We start from the raw sequence: 21,361 nt of genomic DNA, 5'->3' as shown, positions 1-21,361 counted from the left end.
AAAATATTTGAAATCTGCAATAGTGTCCTCAATATTGAAGCTCATAAAAATTGGTAGCTCTTAGCTCACTTATCGGCAAAAGACACAGGAAAGAGCCGGTGCCGATGGGCGCATACACTATATTACGAAAAGGCATTAGGCGGTACAAACGAACGCGAACAGGCAGCTAGGTGACGGAGAAAAGAAAACTTTGTAGGAATACAAGCGGAGAACGTTATCTCAGCTTGCGCATTCGCTGAATTCAATATGTGCTACTCCAGTGGAATCTACAGATTCACAGATTTGTATCTGCATCTGCTGCGCCTGTGTTAGGTTGAGTCGAGTCAACTATTGTGTCTACGACATGCATGTTGTGTATTCTGACTTGTCCAGGAACCTCTTGAGACTAATACATTCTTAATTGCTCGTTCAAGCCAAATAGGATTCAGTGATATTACAAACGTAAGAACATTATATATATTATATTACATTATTTCTAAATAATTAAATCAATTATAATGAACCCCACTATGTCAAAAAAAAAAACGACAATGGAACGATAAGTATGCCGGTTATGGATTTACCTGCACAACCGAAAAAGATGGCATGCAATGACACCAATGCATCTTGTGTTCCAAAATATTTTCAAACGGCAATCTCAAACCATCAAAGTTATTAGAGCATTTCAACAATCTGCATGGTGGCAAAAAAGCACATAGCATGAACAGCTTGAAGTCAAAGAAGGCTCGATTTGATACTAGTGGAACTATCCTAAAATTGTGTGGACCAGCAATTCAAAAACCTTTATTAGAAGCGTCATATCAAGTGGCATATTTATGTGCCTCCCCCCCCCAAAAAAAAAGAAACCTCACACGATCGCTAAAGAGTTTATTAAATTTTCTGCTTTAATTATTGCAAAAACAGTTTTAGATTCGGAAGCACGTAAAAAAAAATCCAACAAATTCCAATACAAGATCTCAGTGGAGATATTTTAATGCAAGTAATTGAAGACATAAAAATCAGTCCACTAAAAATAAGCATGCAACTGGATGAGTCAACTGATGTTGATAATTGTAGCCAACGTTTGGTATTTGTCAGGTATGTGAAGGAAAAAGAGGTGATAGAAGAATTTTTATTTTGTGAGCCACTGAAGGCCATCAAAGATTTTTTTACTAAATATCAAATACCAATGTATGTGATTGGCTCAATATGCACTAATGAATCCCCAGCAATGTTAGGCAAAAATTCAGGATTTTTTTCCCACATGAAAAGAGAATTACCGGAAGTTATAATAATGCATTGCATGTTTTATCATCATGCACTTGCGTCGAAAGCATTGCCAGAATGTTTAAAACAACATCTAACTACAGCAGTAAATGTAATAAAATACATCCGAGGGCGAGCGTTTAATCATCACATTTTTTGTGCATTTTGCAAAGAAATCGGTGCTGATCATACCGTGCTCGTATATCACACCAAAATACGATGGTTATCTAAGGGTCGCGTGCTTAACAGAGTTTTTGAATTGCTTGAGGAAATTATTCAATTACTGACTAGTCAAAACTGTTATTAATAAAAGATTTTGAGAGTAATGGGTCAATGCTGAGGCTGGCCTACTTAGCAGACATATTTAGCCATTTAAATGAATTGAATCTATCAATGCAAGGATTTGGTATAAATATAATAATATCTAGTGAAAAATTATCTTCATTTATCGCAAAATTATAAATTTGGATACATCGAGTAGAAAAGGGGAATTCTGCAAACGTTCCCTTGTTTGATTCTGTTCTTGCGAAAAATGAAAAGAATACAATTGTACCCAACATTGTAATACATTTGAGACCATTGAGCGAATCATTCAATGGATATTTTTCTACCGGAATATTACCAAAACTCAGAGATGGATACTGGATCCATTTCGATTTGACTTAAGTTTGATGGATATAGTGATCTGAAAAAAGATCAACTTATTGAAATGCGAGCAAGTGGACTTGTTCTAATGGAATTTGAACAATTAGAATTGCAACAACTCTGGTGTTTGTTCACAGTTACAATGTTATCCAGAGTTGGCGAACGGAGCACTGCAGTTACTCTTACCCTTTGCTACCACCTACTTGTGCGAAATGGGATTTTCATCGCTTTCGCATATAAAAACTAAAGCGAGAAATCACTTAAATGCAAGTGATGACTTACGTGTATGTCTTTCAAAAAAGAAACCTCGGTTCGCCAGTATAATAATGAACAAACAACAGACTAGTCATTAATAGAAAATATTTTTTTTTTTTTTTTTTTTTTGTATTTATATAAAATATACAATGTTTTTCAATAAAGAATAAGTTTAGCAAAAAATGTATTTTTCTAGACTAAAAAAATTAAAACACATATTTCAATGGGGTGCGACTCGCTAGAAAGGTTAAGAAACACTGATCTAAAGGGTATCAAAATTTACAAAAAAAAAAAAGCTTAATATTTATTTGTTTACTTTATTAAACATTTCTTTCAATGTAAGTTGTTTAAGATGCTTCCACAAAAAATTCAAAAAGTTCCTTTTTCTTCCCTCATATATAGTGGACTTTCCAATTCCATACTTCTCGCATAATTTTGAGATGGATAGGCCTTTATCCATCTTTTGCAGCAATTCCACTTTTTGTTTAATGGACATCGAAACATGCTTTCGCTTTGTAGATCCTTTGGCAGCTCCAGAATTGGAATCTCTTTTTGACATAATCGAAAGTTCAAGCTTAATTTTTATAAAATTGTTCTAACAGTCTGCAAAAAATAATAAGCAGGATCCAATTAGAAGATTAAGGAACAGCACAATCTGCAACATTAACTAAAATGCCTTAACCCTCTCAGCATTACAACTGGAAAATTCCGTACAGAAGGTTGCCTTCCACATTCATTATACATGAAAATTTCTGCTAGCTTTTAATGTATCGGATTTCAGTTTGGATGTATATTGGAAGAAAAGGAATCGTACAAAATGAAGGAGTCATTTTTTAGTTAAAATCAAGAAAATATCACTTATTTGTGACATTTTGAGGAACTTTGAAATTTTAGGGCTAAACCCGTAACGCTCAGAGGGTTAAATAATTTTAGCCTAGCTTATACCGTCTATTATACATTAAATGTGCATGCGCATAAAATTTGTAGCTTTGAGGTCTGGATTATGGACGTCCGGATTACAGACTTTGTACTATACTAAAGTTCATGTAGTTTTCAGTTCTGTTTTCAGAGTGAAGCTAAGTCCTTTTAGTGAATGTTTAAAGGCATTTTTTTTCCAACCAATTTTCATTTATAGAATTATAGTAATTTAGTAGCTGTGGGAGATTTATAATGAGATGCACTATATATTACAGTAATGTAGTTGAATAAAGTATATTAAAAATTATTTGTTGTTAAAATGTGGAGTTATTTCAGTGAGTCTTCTGTACATATGTTGCCCTGTGATAATTTTACTTTTTTTTTAAACTAATTATTTTGATATCATTATACTTAATTCTTTTATTTCATTAATATAGGAACCTGTAGCATTTTACAAAATCCATGAAAAAGAAGTAAGTATTCATTTGTTGTCATTATTGTTACAGATATTGTATTGGTCAATTTTTATAAATAGTTTTCCCACCTTTTTTTACTTTTTTGTGTTCGCATTTTTATCTGTGTTTTTAGTGCCTGTTAGACTAATTTGAATGAATATTTTTTTTTAATATCTGTAAAGCATGAATTGTGATAAAATTTTTACTTTCAATAATAGGTTTATTCAATTGACTGGAATCCTAAAAATAATTATTCATACATTTTATCAGCATCATGGGATGGTACTGTTAAAGTGGTAAGTAGTGTCTTATATCTGAATTGGTTTTCTCTTCCTGGGTTTTGTCTAAGCTGATTGAAAAATTTCAAGATCTCTCTTTTTTTTTTTTTTTTTTTTAATTCAGAATCGAGTGACTCTATGGGCCCTGTGTTTTTTAGTTTTCAAATTAGTATTCTTCATCATCAGTTGCAGCACATTTTTTTATTGCAGGCTTGATTCAAAAACTTAAGATAGACTGTTTTGGACATCCATTTCAGTACTATAATTGTGGCGTTTTTTGCTTCAGCCTTTGAGAGCAATCTCTTTCTGTGTAAGTGTTTTTCAGTGATGAGAATACTCGGATATCATATAACATTAAATTTGAACTGCATCAAAGATACTCTGTGTCTTCCAATTCTGCGGTAACAGGATGTGATTGGGCATTGAGTAATAGTAGAAACAACTGTTTCTTGAGTAAATATGGTCTTTTTTTAACTCATTATGTAAAAAGATTTTTTAAATGTTCACATAAATCATCGTTGATGCCTCTATCCATTGGAAGTCCAGTATTATAGAATCATTCTGAGCATATCTAAGAATAGCAGAAGTAAAGTTTTACTTGCCAAAGGAAATAATGGTGGAAATGAATTCAAGTGTTTCCATACACTTCAGTTCCATTGGTTGCAAGTCTTATGATGAACACTCTTATCTGTCACAGTCAATGTTGGGAAATCCAGAATCATCTCAGATGTTTGAGCAGTGTTTACACATATGTGAGCACAATGCATCTACTGTTCTGTAGATTTTTAAGTGCATACACAGTGCATTTGTAGAATCCCTATAACAATATATTAAGTATGTTCAGAAAAGATATTAGATATGGTGGAATGTTCACCTAAGATTAGCCTATTTTTCAACAGCTGCATAGCCTGATGAGTTAACATCCATAATTGCAATATATAGTCTGCTAAAGTCTGATAGTCACTCATGTATTATTTTTTTAATATATTTGCCATTTAAGTACTTAAACATATTTAAAGGCTTTGCACAATAGGCGTGCTGTAACTTTTCAGATGTTTCTTAACTAATTATCCAAGTTTAACACAAAATTAAATAAAATGTCCGTTTTCTTTTAGAGAAATATCTTCCTTATATAGCACAACAAAATGTGCTAAGTGCATTTGTTTGCTGTGAGCAAATATTGAAGACCATAGTTATTCAATTTTGTGTTCAGACATATGCAGCATTTACGAAAACAGAATAGAAAGACAGGCAGTCTTAAGACTTTTCAGTCAGCTGTTGTATGTTTATTTTTTCAGCTCTCAATTATTTTTGTGCCATGTGCAAGAGAAACATGAAATTTTATTAAAATACAAATTGCATTTTATTTTCTTTTTTCCCTCTCCTCTCTGCTAGTTAATCCATTAGCTGCTGGTGTTGCGTTGACGCAACAGTCAAAATAAATGCGTATATAAATATAACTACCTAAGATATTTTATACCAGCAGATGATTTTGTGTAGGGAATATTATGAAGATTATTTTTGTAAAAAAATATTTGCCTTCAACAGTCATTTTGTTTATAATAATTAATCTCATACTTTAAGCAAAATTTTCGACAGGGTATTTTTCCTGAACATATTTACCAAATCGCCGTCTTTACGAGTGATCTATTTTTAGTCAATGTCACTGTTTATCAGAACATTACATCAGTCAGATGTTTACATTTGTGTTGGGAAGGAAGGGAAAACAGGTGTTGCGCTGACGCAACGTCAGCAGGAGACGGTAGTCAATCTCTTTTTTCACTCATTCCTTTCGATGTTCTGGTTCATGTTCTGGTTATTTAAAAATACCTAGAACAAGGTATCTTACATTAGAAGAAGCCCTTCAAAGACTTTTTGATGAAGAAACATGATGATGATAATGTTAATAATGAGCAGAATGAAACTGATATTGTTGTTGTTCCCCCAGAAATTGCAGAAGCTAGTGACGATGAAGAAACGAATGGCAAGTTTTAAATAATGATAATGATATTTTACCAAATGATACTGCTGGGGAAGTTGAAATTCACGTAAGAAGTAAGTTTCAGCCTTCTAAAAGCAGTTACAGTCACACTAAAAAGTTTAAAAAGCAGGAGACTGAAATCTTGAAGTGGATCAAAAAGGAGCTGTTAGTTATGTCTCAGGAAGAACATGAAGAAAGAGATAGAAGAGAAATTATAAAAGACAAAATACAAGGTAAAACTAGTGCACATATTTTTTATTTTCGTTTTGGTTTAGACATTTACTCTCTTCTTGTTGAACAGACAAATATATACGCTGAGAAAAAAAAAAGCCCAGAATTTATTGCAGCTGAAGCCTATATGAGAAGATTTATTGGAATATTATTGCTTACAGAATATTATTCTTTACCTCAAGAAAAAATGTATTGGTCTTTTGATAAGGACATTTCTGTTCCTGTTGTACGAGAATTGATTTCACATTTGCAGTACAGGAATATGAGGCAGAATTTGCATTTGACAATACTGATAAATTATATGAGACTGTATCTAAACTTACTATTAAATATCATCACTTTTTACTACTGGAAATATACTCTTTTAAATTTCAGATGCGAGAATGCATTATTCCTTTTGCAAACTCCTATTGAGAGTGTAGAATTAGCCAGAAATAGATCAGCAGCAGGAAGACCTAGTAAATTCAGCATTCAAAAACCATTGCATGGAGATGGTAGACATTTTATCGTAAAGTCCGTTGATAACAAAAAACTTTGTTGTAAAGAGTACCATAGCCAGACTGTTTATAGATGCAAAGTATGTAATGTAGCTTTACATCATGATTGTAATGAAAGCTTTTCATGCTTGAATCTTTCAATTGAAATAATCTGTATTTGTAAAAGAAATACAATGTATATTTTAATATTAAATTAATTACAAGTAAAGTGATTTGCAGATTAATAAAACGTTATACAGCTAAAAAGTAATCCTGCGCTCCACTCAAAAAAAACATCACACGAGTATAATCCTACTCACAACATTCATAGTCTTATTCCGCTGACGTTGCGCGAACGCAACACTCGCTTTTTCCACAGGTAAGAGCATTTTTTTTTATTTTCAATGTAAATTTATGTTATAAATGCTTAATTTTTATTATTTTCATGTCAAATATGTTATACCTATGCACTGGCTCATTTTTGTTTATCTCAGACTCTTTTCTTTAGAAATAGATCAGATCTTTTGTAGCTTTATATAGGAACACATTCTTTGATAGCAGTAGTTTGCTGGAACAAACAGAGAAAAGATTTCTTGGAATTATATTCCTGAGATCTAAGATACTTACATATCTTTTTGTGGTACTTAAAATTTAGTATCTACTTTTTTTCCGTCAAATCAGCTATAACATTAAAAGTGTTCTCTTTATTAATTCCAACGTGTTTATGTATGTGAAATAACTGATAAGAGTTCATGTTATTTGAAGCATTTCGTGATATACCAATATACATTTCATCGCCGATCTTGACTGGAATAATCGGAATATGAGAGGGGGGAAAAAAAAAACTGTCCCTAGAACTCTTGAAGAATGATTGAAATTGTACAAACATTGTAAAAAAATGTTATAAAAAAGTTCAAATTTGCAATAAATCTGTCATTTGACTTTTTACAATACTTTTCTATTATTTTTTGTCTGTAATATTTTATATGTTTAATATGAAGTGAATAAGAGTAGAATTACAATAAATAAAAAAGGTATCAGGTATATCACCTGCTCCCCAGTTCTAGAAAATACTTTGTTCAGTTTTATTTTCTTTGCCATACTTTTCTGTAATTTTTCATTAGCACTGTCTAAAGTAATGCTTCATTTTAATAAAATGCAGACTATGTTATATTCAACATTATTTAATTCAGTAAAATAAATGGCCTAGATGAGTCAGATGGAGGAATTTACTGTGCTACATTGGTGTTTTAGTGATTTTTCTTGTGTGTAACATAAAAAATAAATAAATAAATAAATAACTGTAGAACATTCTTCAAAAAGGGCCCCCACTCTTTAGATAACCCTATGTGTTTTGTCATTATTAATTAACCACACAACTAATAAAATGAATGATGTAATTAAGTTTCATTTAGAGGCATCAAACTGAAAACATAGTTTTCTCAAAGGCTGATAATATATAATCTAATTATGTATTAAGTTTTTTTTTTTAAATATCTGTCAAAAAAATATTTTTTTTTTTTTTTTTTTCCAGTGGAATCCTTTTGCTGCTAAAGAAGTAGCAGCTTTTGTAGAGCATACAGATCAAGTTTATGAAGCCACTTGGTGCCCTCATTGTCCTGAAATTTTTGCTTCAGTTTCAGGTAAATCAAAATGAAAACTCTGAATCTTAATAAATAATGTATATAATATATGTTTATATATGTGTATGGTAGTATTAAATTCATTCCTCATTCTCTTTTATAAGTGTAATGAAAATGTTTAAAAAGTTGTCTTTGTTCAAAAGTGGTATGCAATTTTAGTGAACTCCAGCTTAACTGCCCTTCCGGAAGGAAAAAGTCTTCTTGGTATGAAAGGATAGTAAATTTAGTATCTCAGACCATAAATGTAAAACAAAATAGTCTCTCTCTCTCTCTATATATATATATATAACACAGAAATAAAAAAGAAAATGCGTGGAATAACAGTAAAAATAGCAGATGAACTTGGACAAAAATGTTCGGAATACCATTTTATAATTTAGTTTCTTCATTTCTAATGATGTTTGTTCTTGTTATTTACAGTTTTTTTTAATGCTGATTTAATTTTGTGTAAAGGAAAACTTGTTCTCTATATCAAATTGGTTAAAATTACAAGGATGTTGTTTATCATATTTTTGTGTTAATTATAATATGAGTTATTCCCCTTTCTTGTGTTTTTTAACTGCCCTTGGGTTAATCATGATTTTGAGGTGACTATGGACTTCATCTCAGTATTACGTTTGTTAACTGGGAATCACCTGCATCTTGCATGCAGCTATTTATCATGTACAGCATTTATTTAGCATAGCAAGATGAAGTAACCATAAAAGTAAAATAACACAGTTTATAATATGAAAATTATATTTTTATCTGTCATTTTTAAAAAATGGTGCAGTTTAAATTATTTGAATCTAACTTTTAGTTTTCAGCCAAAAAGCATTTTAATATTCTTTTGTAACATACAGGTGATGGGACAATGAGAATGTGGGATGTGCGAGAACCAAAAAGATCAAATGGTATTTATCCTCATGGAACAGAAGTATTATGCTGTGACTGGGGAAAATATGATTCTGTAAGTAATCTTTTTAGTTCAAAGGGGCTTTGTCCCTGAAGCACTATTGTTTTCATTTTGCGGTTTTGTGTTGGTTCACTATAAATGTCTGTTTCACTTTTCAAACTGTTGCCACTAAATGTTAGAGCCCTGCATTATATTTGAAGAAATTAAATAATGAAAAATCTGCATAAACATATGCATATTTCTTGCACTGTGATAAAACAACGGTACATAGAGCCATCGAATTTTGAATGACTTAATCCTACTGCGAATATGGGCATGTGGAAGCTCAAATTTGAAATTTGGATTTTCTTTTATTATAGACGTCATATTTTGTAAAACTTTAACGAATTTTTGATTAACAAACTCAAAGATTTCAAAGCAAACATTGGCAACGTTGTACAGAAAAAACACTTTTATCTCTAGCGCGCGAGACTCTGTATCGGAAATTCTAAAGGATATGCTCAATTTAAAACTATTTTGTGATATTGCTCTTGAACTTAATTTTATGGTTTAAGTGCAAAGAAGGTGATATTTAATAAATAAAGGTAACAGACAAAATGTTTAAAAAATGCCCCTTTGGACGTAATTTAAAACCTTTCAGAAATTTTTTTTTTTTTTTTTTTTTTTTTTTTTTTTTTTTTTTGTGTGTGTGTGTGTGTGTGTGTGTGTGTGTGCTGCGTGTGTGTGTGTAGCCAGGATGAAATAAATACTCTAACATTTACAAGAATAAAAAAAATAGTAAGTGTAATTTTTGATATGGGTAAAAAATTAATATAAATTGTGTTTTTTCAAAAAAAAAAAAAAAGAAAAAAGAAAAAGAAAGAAAACGGTTTGCTGTGTTCCCCCTTCTAAGCAAAAGATTTTTATTTCTATATCTTCTGGTAGTCAAAAGATGAAAAATTTTGCTCCTTTTTGTGTTGGTAGGTTAATCTATGAATACACATTTCTTAATTTAGGAGCAGTAGAGCTAGTAAAGGTGACTGTCTGTTAGTCTCCATATGTACAATTCCTCTCTAATTCCCTGATTAATTCTCCAGATATACAACACCCCCTTTTCTTTAAATAAAATGGTCAAGTATTCATCAGGAATTATGGCCTAATCATATCACGGTAGAAATAAAAGCAAATTCTGTTTTAAACTATAAGATTTGAATAAAAAATGTCAAAAATAGAAAGTAAATTAGTCATTTCTTCTCTCTTTTTGGGGAAAGAGAGGTGATAAAAAAGTGAAAAGTTGAGGAAATTCTATTCTCTCTCAAGAGAATTTCAGTGTATACATAGCATTATGTGCTGACAATGTTTGTTCTATGTTTTGATTAGTCCATTGTGAAACTCTGGCCTGTTATGACAGGAATGCAAAATGCTCATCTTTTAAATAAATGTTTTATTGTTGTGTATTGAGTTCAGTCTTTATAAATTGAAGTCATTTCTCATTTATTCATCACTTGAACAGATTACCAACAGGCGAGAACCCATTTATGAAGACTTAAAATAATTCACCATCCTTTATTGTGATAATCAGCACACAGTATGTTTGCAGAATTTTAGAATGAATTTTTCAGTTGATCATAGTGAACCATATAATAACAACTAATGGAATTAATTGCTAATGCATCTGAAATTCAAGATTACATGAAAGAACAGATCTGATCAGTTTTTAGTGTATTTGGAGATAGACCCCCCCCCGAAAAAAAAAGAGTGCTTTCTTTTTTTGGGGGGGAGGCCTGATTTCAGATTTTACATTGGTGTTCCTCCTCCATTTTGGTCACTATTTTTAAAAAATTTTAAAATATGATCTCATTTTTAAAAAGTTTAAATGCTTTTTTTTTTTTTTTTTTTTTTAAATTTATGATTCTGATGGTTGCTGTAATAAATTTAAAGCTTGAGGGAAGAGGAGAAAAAGGCTGTAAGCAGATTTGATTGATAGTAATTTCTTTGAATAAAAATCTTAAAATATCTTAGCTGATGATGAAAGTTGATGTTTTCTGTACAAGTAAAAGGTAAATTGATAACTATCTACTTGGTTAAGAAAACAATTGCCTCACTAAATAATGTTTTTTAGAAGCTTTGAATAAAGACAATCCCTCCCCTGACTGATTAGCAAGGAATAATTTAAAGCAATTTTTAATTGAAGGGGAAAAGCAAGTGATATTTTTTACAAAGAATGTCTTCCTGACATCTGAACAAAATCATTACATTAGGCCAGAAAAGCCTGAGTTGTTGTTTCATTGTGTAATGCAATCATAATCAAGCTTTTGAGTGTTAAAAAAAAAAAATGTGTCTTTTGTTGATCATTTCTCAGCTAGTATATTAGGCATGATCTCTGTTGCATATGTGATATAGAGTGCTTTGTTTCCTAGACTGAATTCTTACATTAAAGGACACAATTTTAACAGCCTTTCAAAAATTCAGAAAACTTGACATGGGAATAAAGGAAGATTCCAATAGTTTGCTTTTCTAAAGTATCAGAAATTTCAAAATAATACCAAGGTATATCTTGAAGGCTAAACATTAATTTCTTTTCATATATAATCAGTTTTGACTGAAACTTTGTAGATGCATCATATAATTCTTGTTCATTAAAGGCCTGATGAACTAGATTTTATATGTTGATGTAATTCTTATAAATTATAAGACATTCCACTTTTAGTGAATGTATAAAAAATATAAAGCTTTAAAAATACAGTCTACTTTTTTTCCTCCATAATATTTCCCATGGATGTCATATGTTGAATTCTGCAAGAGGAATATTCTGTGTGCAGAGGGCTTAGTGTAGGATCATTCAACTTGTATAAATATAAAAAATAATTTGATGTATATACCACATGACTTCCTTGTACGGAATATTAAATTATACGCATTTTTCTTGCATTTCATTTAAACTTATTGGGTTGAATTAAATGTACTTCGTCGATAGCGCATAAACCACAATAGAATCAATGCACTCTTTAAAATTCACTATATTTGTTTACCATAGCGACACTCTGACGCCAGGTTCACTTAACAGCATTACATTTTGTTCATATTATAACTCAGAATACACAAAATTTATATCATTTGAAGAATTATCTAATCTTTGCCACATGTTCTATTCAAATACTGTAATAAATCTAAAACAGTGTATGAAAGAAATTAAGCAAACAAAACAAAAAAGAAACAGTTTTTCACAGACGATTCAGTATTTTTCATTCAATTAATTTAGTTCTCACTTTGCAACAAGGCAAAAATATATAAAAACTCAAAATATCTAAATTAAAAATTGCGAAGTAAATCTTAAACACTTGTTAACTTGAATAAATTCCAGAATGGATTAAGCATGATTTAATTTGTAATAATAAAAGAAGGCATTATCTTTGTTGTTGCGAAGCTTAGTTTCTCTAGATTGGTAAAAAATCCGTTATTTTGTCAAGCTTCAAAAGTAAATAAACATGGCCGCCATTGCAAAAATAATTAGGCTTAGCTGCACTTAAAAACTTTTAAATTGTTGATAACTCTAAAGATATTGCATGCAGATTTACTAAAGGCATATCGTTTTTAAAGCAAAAAATGCACAATTTACAAACATACAAGAGTAAAGAAACTGAGATCACTGAGCTGGGTGACAGAGTGGATATATGTATACATATACATTTATATACGTCTGGTGCGACTAATTGCAACCAAAATATGAGATGCACGTCTACATCTTATAGCAGTCCTATATTACAAAACTTCAACGTTCTGAGGCTAGTCTTTTTTTAGTTATGCGAGATACGTACATACAGACGCCCGCAAAAAATTCTCTTTAGAATTCATTTTAAATCTGTTTTATAATTTTTTCGGTGGAAAGGTGTCTTTTATTCTGTCCTTATGTACAGGTGCCATGCAAAAACATCATTAAATTGCATTCAATAGTGGTCAAAATGGATATCTTCATTAAAATATGATGCCTGAAACTTTTCACGATTACAATACTTCTTTTTTACTTCGTACAAGGAAGTAAAATTAGGAACATTTTGGATCATTGTCAGCTGTGTTCCTAAATGCACGTTCTGCAATTTTTTTAACCTAGTAGTTTATTGAATAGAAATTTTAATTTAGGAGTATTATTAACTTTTTATGGGTGAATCTCTTGGTACTAATTATGTTTTCTAATTATAGGATGTAATAGCTACAGGTACAAATGATGGCAAAATCCAGGGATGGGATATTAGGAAAATGCAAGGTCCTCTTTTTATGCTAGTTGGACATGAATATGCAATTCGGCAATTAAAAGTAAGATTTGTTTTTCATTTTCAAAATTTTACATTTTACCTCTAATTGTTAGATATTCTTAGAGACTACGGCACTTGACCAAAAGTTATAGATATCATAATTAGTTTATGGAAAGGATCTGAGGGAAATGAAGTCATGTGCATTTTTATCATGTCAGAAATGCTAGAAGTAAGGAGAAGTTGCGGATTCAGTCTGTGCGAGTATATACAGTAAGAAGTCTGAAATCCTGCAATCAGTATCTGGAATGGTCTAATATCCAGACCTCCTGACTACGAGCAATTTATTTATTCAGAAAGGAAGAAAGAATTGTATTCCAAGAGTAGCATATGCTTCATGCATGCACAGTAAACATTTTTTCATAATGAAGTGTGTGAAAGATTCTGATTCTTAATTTTACTTAGGCACAAAATAAAACACCTCTGTTGAAGAAGCACAATTATTTATAAGCATAAATCTGTATGATCAATAATCTGGTTTCAGGCATACATCTTAAACCAAAACATTCTATCAAAAGTTTATCACAGCTCTTTTTTAGGGAATAATTTTTTATTTGAGTTTTCATCATTGCATCACTGTCAACTCACCTTAGCTTGAGAAATGACTCCAGCCATGTTTAAAACAATTTTTGTTTTAAATTTCAATAATTGAATACAAACAGCATGGTAACATTTTATGCTGACATTCAGCTTGACTAGGATTTATAAACTGGGAAGGTAACGATCGATCGTGCAAAAGGTAGGGTTGGTTTTTCCCAATCACCCCTGTTCTGTTTTTGGTTTAGTTGAATGGATTCACCCTGTAGTCAGTTAGGGTGATCCTGTGTCCTTTTGTGACCTTGATTAGACAGGATAATATTCTTGAAAATTTGGCTTCTGTTCTTTTTTTATATTTCATGCATTTCGTTCCATGCACTCTAATAGACCACACCTCCCTCTTGTGTTCTGATTTTGGGCAAACCTTAGAAAATGCCACTGGAACTTAATCCTTTGAATGTCATGGAACCTTTCGATCTGCATTATGAGGCAGAACTTCAGAAGCTTCTAAAGGAAGTAGTAAGTGATTTACTGAAGTAGATACCTTATTGCTTGTTCTAAGCTCAAATCCCTAAAAAAGTATGGATGTTTGTGTTGTCTTCACTTTTGCAGGTGTAGGTCTATCCTTACAAAGATATGTATAGTATTAGAATATACAGGGTGATTTCCAAATTCATGGTACAAACTTGGAGGGGAGGTACAGAACAAAGGTAAAAATAATATTCACATAAGAAAACTCAGGTTGCAATCCATTTATTTAGTTATAAATACAAGGTGTCTCACTTCAACTGAAACAAGCTGCTTACAAGAACTGTTCAAAATTCCGTCCACCAACAGCAGTGCATTCTTGACAGCATTGATGGAGCGATTGGTGTACATTGGCAAAGATTCCAGGTATTTCACGCATGCATGCCGCAGCCACTTGTGTTTGAGCAACGAGATTCTCAGCTGAATCAAGTGGAGTTGCATAACCAAGACTCTTCAAATGTCTGCAGAAAAAGTAATCGAGGGTCGATAAATCAAGAGTAGCCAAGGGACTGGTTTCATCACGGCCAATCTGTCGTGCCCAAAAGTGGCATTCAAATAATTGCAAACATCAGTGCTGAAGTGGACTGTTGCCCCATCATGTTGGAACTACATTTGGTAATGAATGGAGATTCAAACATCTTGCAGCAGTTCTGGTAACACCTGTAACATTGGCCATTTAATCACTGTGGCAGTTGGTATAAGCCAGAGAAAAAGTCTTGAACGATACCAGGTCACACATCCACACTACATTGATTCATTGTTGAGATGCAATGAGTCGTAAAAGTTTCTGTGGGTGCTGTTATTCGTATGAAGCAATTCATGCGAGATGGTATGTGATATCAAACTCATTTTAAAGTTTTCTTATTGTAAATGTATTTTAAGCTGTATTTATGATGAAGTAAATTGATCGAGACATGGGTTTCCTATTCGAATATTATTTGTACCGTTGTTCTGTACTTCCCCTTCAAAATTGTACCATGAATTTGGAATCGGTTTGCATATTATATCTTGGCTGCATGTGTTTTAATCTGCATGTCTCAGCATTAAGAAGAAAATATTGTTTTGAGGTTTGGCTTGGAATTTTAAGAAATATTATAAGGAATATTGATTTTGTGATGGAACTTAACTCTTTTAAGATAGCAGTCAGTATATTACACCATTATACACTTGAATTCACATTTTTATGAGATTTTTACTTCATAGTAATAATAATGAGCAGAAATTGCATTCCAGATTTTTATAAATAATTTGAGAAGATGTTAATCTTGCCAAATGGAATAAGCAGAAGCTTTTTTTCATTTTGTGCATAATCGCAAAATCTGACTGTTTGTTTTGTAATACCATAAGCAACCACAATCTTGTTTCTGAGTTCATTCGTAAGACTGACTTTCACACCTGCTCACATTAATCCCCTGCCATCTGCTATTGCAAATGGTAGAAATGGTCTTAAAGCGACCTCTGTTGCTTGCTGTGACTTACTATTAAATTATGTCACCCAGACAGTAGTGGTTGGGCAAGCCATCTGCGATACCAAAGGGCCTGGGTTCGAATTCCGAAGAAGGCATGGATGCAAATTGTCTGTTCCCTCATAAGAGGTCATGGTAGCTGCTTATTAGATACCTTCATTATAAAATGAGCACTACTTGTGGCTATTGGCAAAAGGTTCAAAATGTCTCGTGCTTGCCATTAAAAAAAAATAATTAAATTATAAACTGTGTTTAAAACTTTATGAAAATTACTTATAGGGTAATCCTTTTAAAATGTAAAATAAATGATTGCATAGCTAATTTAAAAGTTATATGTGTCTAAATACATACACTTGCTCTTGCACTATGGCATTTGTGGAAACATTGGTAGCATATTTGTTTTGGTATCTGTTATAGATTGTTCTTCAAGTAGACTCTTCATTTTGGGTAGCTTGAATTTCTAAAATTTTGTTGACTCTGTCAAACCATAGTGATAGATCTGCAGGCTGGCAGCATGCGACATTAGGCACAAAAAGGTGTTTATGGCATGGCAGGAGTATGATTGCAGAACTCAATTTCTGGAGAGTAGTCATAAAGGATAACGGTAATTGTAAAGAGCTTATTGCATGGCATGTTTACTTTTAGAGCTGTGAAGAATCTTCTGAAAAGTGAGTATAATCATGAAATTGCCTGGCTCACATGCTGTCCAGATTTAAACCCAATTGAGCATAAGTGGTTTATTATGGAAAAATGAATTCCAGCTCACAGCCCTTAGCTGGGAAGTAAGAAAAGCCATAAAGAAAGAATATTATCCTAGGAACTTTAAATCATCTGGCAATGATCATGTCATGGTATTGTGATTGCTGCATTTCAGTTAATGATGGATGCATTTTTTTTTTAATTCAGATGTCGGATTTCATGTGCCTTGGTATGTACTTTTCATGCATCCTTTATGTCTGTCGAACTCCTGTATGTAATTTTCCTTGGGAAAACAAACAAACAAACAAACTTATAATCGTTTTGCTTTGTTATTTTTAGCAATGATTATAATTTTTTGCTAGTATAAGAAAATAACTTGCTGTATTTGTCTCCATTCATATGCACTTTTATATTGCTTATTCTTAAGTTTTGGACATGTGCGCTTTTTACTAGGCCAGTTCTATGCTTTGATGCTGTATTCATGAAATAAGATAACTCTCCCCCCCCCCTTTGTTTTTATTGTAGAGTTATTAATACCTTGGATTCAATATGTGAGTATATATGATAAACCAATCGTTCTGACCTGGAGTTATAACAGAAACAGCATATTTTCATGCATTATTATTGTGAACACAGTTATTTATGATGTATCAATTTTAGAAAATGACTAATTAAACTTAAACTATTGCAGTTTTAAAATGTTATATCTGATCATGGCTTATTGCTTGTAATAATTCTATACATTTAATTCATTAAATTGCTGGACTTTTTTTAAAAATAAGAACACGATTGCATATGAAAGAAATTTTATTATTTGTTTTATTTCATTATCACTTATTATTGTAAAGCACTCAAGGGCTATCTGCTTAAAGGGAGGCATGAAAATGCTGATGCAACCAGTCTGTTCGTCAGGATTTGAACTACCACTGTTTGTTGATTTTACCATTTGGCTATTGGCGGGCGAAATCTTATTATCGAAAATGTTTTAGATTTGTGCATGTATTAAATTTTTTAGTTAAGGGGAATTTGTGTTTAAAATAATAATCCAATACCCATAATAATTACTGGCTAACAGTAATATAAATATTTTTCAGATTTGGGGTATTTTATTATGTTAGTTTTAGATAATTTATATTTTTTTCTAAAATTTAAAAAAAAAAAAAAAAGTCTGAATTAGAATTAAGAAATTTTAGGAGATGTTGATGCATTATATCAGAAATAATTAGTTAAAGTCAGTGTTATATCGACTGGTACTGGATATCTAATTTTATTATGTGCCTTTTAAATTTTTTTATACAATTTTTGTGCATTTAATCTTTCAGTTTTCGCCTTTCCTACGAGGTTCCTTGGCATCTGTGAGCTATGATTTTACGACTAGGTAATAGATTTTTTAAATTTTCTTCATATGTATCCTTTGCATTACTCCATTTCAAATCTTAATACATTTTCAGTAGAAACTTAATACATATTCAGGAAATATGTGTATGACTTTTATGTATAACTCTTGTAGATCAGAATTTCGTGCTAGTAAAATAGTCATTATGTTTTAATATCTTAAAAATGCAAGATGTTCTCTATATTGAAAATTCAGAAAGAAATGCTCCTATGATATTTTCATAGAGGCAGTTACAAATTTTAAAATGAGTGCTCTTTTTATAGTTCAACTGTCTCAAGCGCAACCCTGGTTGGCATTTTGTCAAAACACATAGGCTCACCTAAAAGGGGCAGTATTACTTGCTGAGACGTGAAAGGTCTCTTTTCCTGAAAGAGCTATGCTGGAGGGAAAGATAGTCCCCATCCTTCCACCCTATTTTGAGAATAATTCTGTCCGAATGGTGCATGCATGTTTGTGCTCATGGTCACAGATGAGGCGGTCGAACTATGTACACTTGTATTTAGCTTGGTTTTTCTGTTTGTTTAGCTTAGTTTGGGGCCAAATTTTGAAATTAAATTCGATTCTGTTCTGTTGAGCTGATTTTCTGAATTTTAAACATTTGTTACTTCTGGACATCATATGACTAAGTATACCATATGATTTTGAGTTATCCTAATAGTCTTCTTTACACATGCTTTTATTTTAAAGATATGTGTGGTATTTTATTTTCATTGTATTTAACTAAACTTTTATATTTTGGATATATTTTATTATCAGAATTGAACCATTAATTTCTGAAATGAATAACCTCTACTGTTTTCTGTTCCTCTTTAATTTTTGTTCAAAATTTATAAATTTTGGTTTTCTAATAGGTTCAGAAAGTAATGTCAGTTGGTTATTCATAAAGATGTGATATGGAATTTTCTTGTTCATGGTTATTTAAAGTATAAAATGTATTTTTAATTAGAGTTTTTTCAGTATGAGGATAATATAAAGTTTTTTAGTCCAAAGGGATTTGAATCCCGAAGGACTATTAGTTTCGTTTTGGCATTTTGCGTCGGACTCATAAATGTCGGTTCACTTTTCAAACTGTTGCCACAAAATGTTAGAGTCCTGCGTTATATTTGAAGAAATTAAATAATGAAAAATCTGCATAAATGTATGTATATTTCTCGTATTGTGATAAAACAACGGTACATAGAGTCATCGAATTTTGAATAACGTAATCCTCCAACGAATATGAGCATGTGGAAGACCAAATTTGAAATTTGTTTTATGATCGATTTCCTATTTTTTAAAACTTTGACGAATTTTTGATTAACAAACTCAAGGATTTCAAAGCGAGCAATGGCAACGTTGTGCAGAAAAAACATTTTTATCTCCAGCGCGTGAGTCTCTGTATCGGAAATTCTAAAGATATGCTCGTTTTAAAACTATTTTGCGATATTGCTGTTGCACTGGATCTTATGGTTTAAGTGCAAGGAACATGATATTTAATAAAGAAAGGTAACACACAAAATGTTAAAAAATGCCCCTTTGGACGTAATTTTTTAAAATCTGAAACATTTCAGTTTTTTTTTTTTTTCCCCCCTTCAGATATCTGCCATCCTTGATGTTGTAAATGTTTTCATAAAATTGTTTTGCTTAATCATTATTTTTTATTAATGTTTTGGTATGTTCTAAAGGATAAGGGCATTAACTTTCAGATTTAATATGCTGTTATTAATTAATAAACCTGGGACTTAAAAATTGTTGCATTGCACAAACAGCCTTTGGAAATATTTTGTCATAATTATGTATGTGTGAAAAATTTCAAGAAAATCAGGTTGGTAGGAGGAGGTTGGAATTTAGTATCAAGATTTGACCAGATAACCAACAAACAGAGAAACTGTATAAAAAATCACATTATGTAAATTTTCAAGTTAGTATTGATATTTTATTATTTTCTTATATCTTCTTATTCATATATTGGGTAGTCCTTCACTGCCAATATATTTTATGATGTATTGAATAAGTCACCTTGAATTGTTATATTGTGGAATTTTTATTCTATACTATTTAATTTAACAAAAATTATATTGAAACTTCTTCAGGTGACCACCTTTTAAAAGTGGCTAGTATATCTGAGAAATAAAACATTACTACCCATGTTCCTTGAGAGATTGATTCACCTTGGCTGATCAAAGTCATCTAAAATCTTGGATAGTCATTTTAAAAAGCTGATCTGTATTATTATTATTTTGAATTTCTACTTTACTTATATAGATTATTTGAATTTTAATTTTTCAGTATTTTTTCATCTATAGATTTTGGAACTGGAATATACCTCATGCATTGCAAATTCATAAGGAACATAAAGAATTTGTTTATGGAATAGATTTTAATCCTTTGAAACCTGGTCAGGTTAGTATAATCTCTAAAGTTAAAGAATTCTTTAACTGGTGCTTAATTATTTAAATTGATCATCTAAATTTTGCAGTTTTTGTGCTAAACTATAATACTTTGAATGAAATGTGTCTGAAAATCTGTAAACAAATTGAAAAGTAGATTTTCTTGTTTGAGAAGTACCTTAATGTATTCACTAATTGATCTGTTGGTATTTTTATTAGTACTTTTATTAATTATTTTTATTTTTTATTTCAGGCTTGTGATTGTGCGTGGGATTCATTACTTCACGTATATAGTGATTCTGTACCATAAATTGATATTTTATATTTTTGTACAACCATGTATATAACAAATATTAAATTTTTTGTTTTGTAAGTTTTTTAGAAGTCACTGTTATGTATTTTTAAGAATAGTCCTTTTTGGAAGATTTTCTATTAAAAAAAATCAGTTATTTTGCACTTTGACTTATAGCATTTCTTGAATATTAAGATTTTTTTCCCCAAGCATATAACTTAACTAAAGTTATTTTTCACCTTAACATCCAACGTGCATCTACCAGAATATACTACAGCGAGTCAAAAGTTCATATTATATAGGATGCGAAATAAGTAAGATATAAAAGATGTTTTTGATAGTATGTAGAGTTGATCTTAAAATTTTTCTTCACTCTCTTTACTTTTAATTTATCATTATATGAAAAACCAGCAACAATCATAACAATCATAAATCTCTTAGAAAAACATTTTCCAAATCTCTTGAACCATGTTTCAAGTTTTTTTTCTGTTTGATGATAATGAATAGATCTTTTTTTATTGCAGTCATTTAAGTACACCCAAGATTCATCTATTGTGACAACATTTGTCCATTTTTGTGCGGATAAATGTTTCTCATAAAGAATTCTGCAGCACGCTCTGCATGCAGAGATAAGTCATGGAGGAAGACGGTGCACATTATGTTTTGCCTTTTTCGAGATTCAAATGAGTATTAATCGCTTTGTTTATGGTTAAAACAGAGTATTTTAATGATTTTGCAAGTGTCCTTTTACATAGCAGATTTT

At 31.2% G+C, this 21,361-nt stretch overlaps 1 protein-coding gene across 2 annotated transcripts in view; it reads left to right on the top strand.

The window, feature by feature from the left end:
- Positions 1 to 20,762, top strand: part of Pex7 (peroxisomal biogenesis factor 7) — a 42,635-nt gene extending 21,873 nt beyond the window's left edge. Inside the window, exons 3-10 of one of the 2 annotated variants that reach the window (XM_035353156.2) lie at positions 3,501 to 3,536; positions 3,737 to 3,814; positions 8,019 to 8,127; positions 8,970 to 9,076; positions 13,202 to 13,315; positions 17,864 to 17,919; positions 20,223 to 20,319; positions 20,560 to 20,762. In XM_035353156.2, coding sequence (XP_035209047.1) covers positions 3,501 to 3,536; positions 3,737 to 3,814; positions 8,019 to 8,127; positions 8,970 to 9,076; positions 13,202 to 13,315; positions 17,864 to 17,919; positions 20,223 to 20,319; positions 20,560 to 20,616 — 654 coding nt within the window. In that variant the 3' untranslated portion in view covers positions 20,617 to 20,762. The remainder of the gene's footprint in view (positions 1 to 3,500; positions 3,537 to 3,736; positions 3,815 to 8,018; positions 8,128 to 8,969; positions 9,077 to 13,201; positions 13,316 to 17,863; positions 17,920 to 20,222; positions 20,320 to 20,559) is intronic. The other variant, XM_035353157.2, reaches the window with a different exon arrangement.
- Positions 20,763 to 21,361: the final 599 nt, after the last annotated feature.

This window comes from Stegodyphus dumicola, chromosome 11 (genome assembly GCF_044657685.1).
Source record: "Stegodyphus dumicola isolate Sdum_Otavi_A_Nest chromosome 11, ASM4465768v1".
Classification (NCBI taxonomy): Eukaryota; Metazoa; Arthropoda; class Arachnida; order Araneae; family Eresidae; genus Stegodyphus; species Stegodyphus dumicola.
This window is presented reverse-complemented; position numbering and strand designations above follow the sequence as displayed.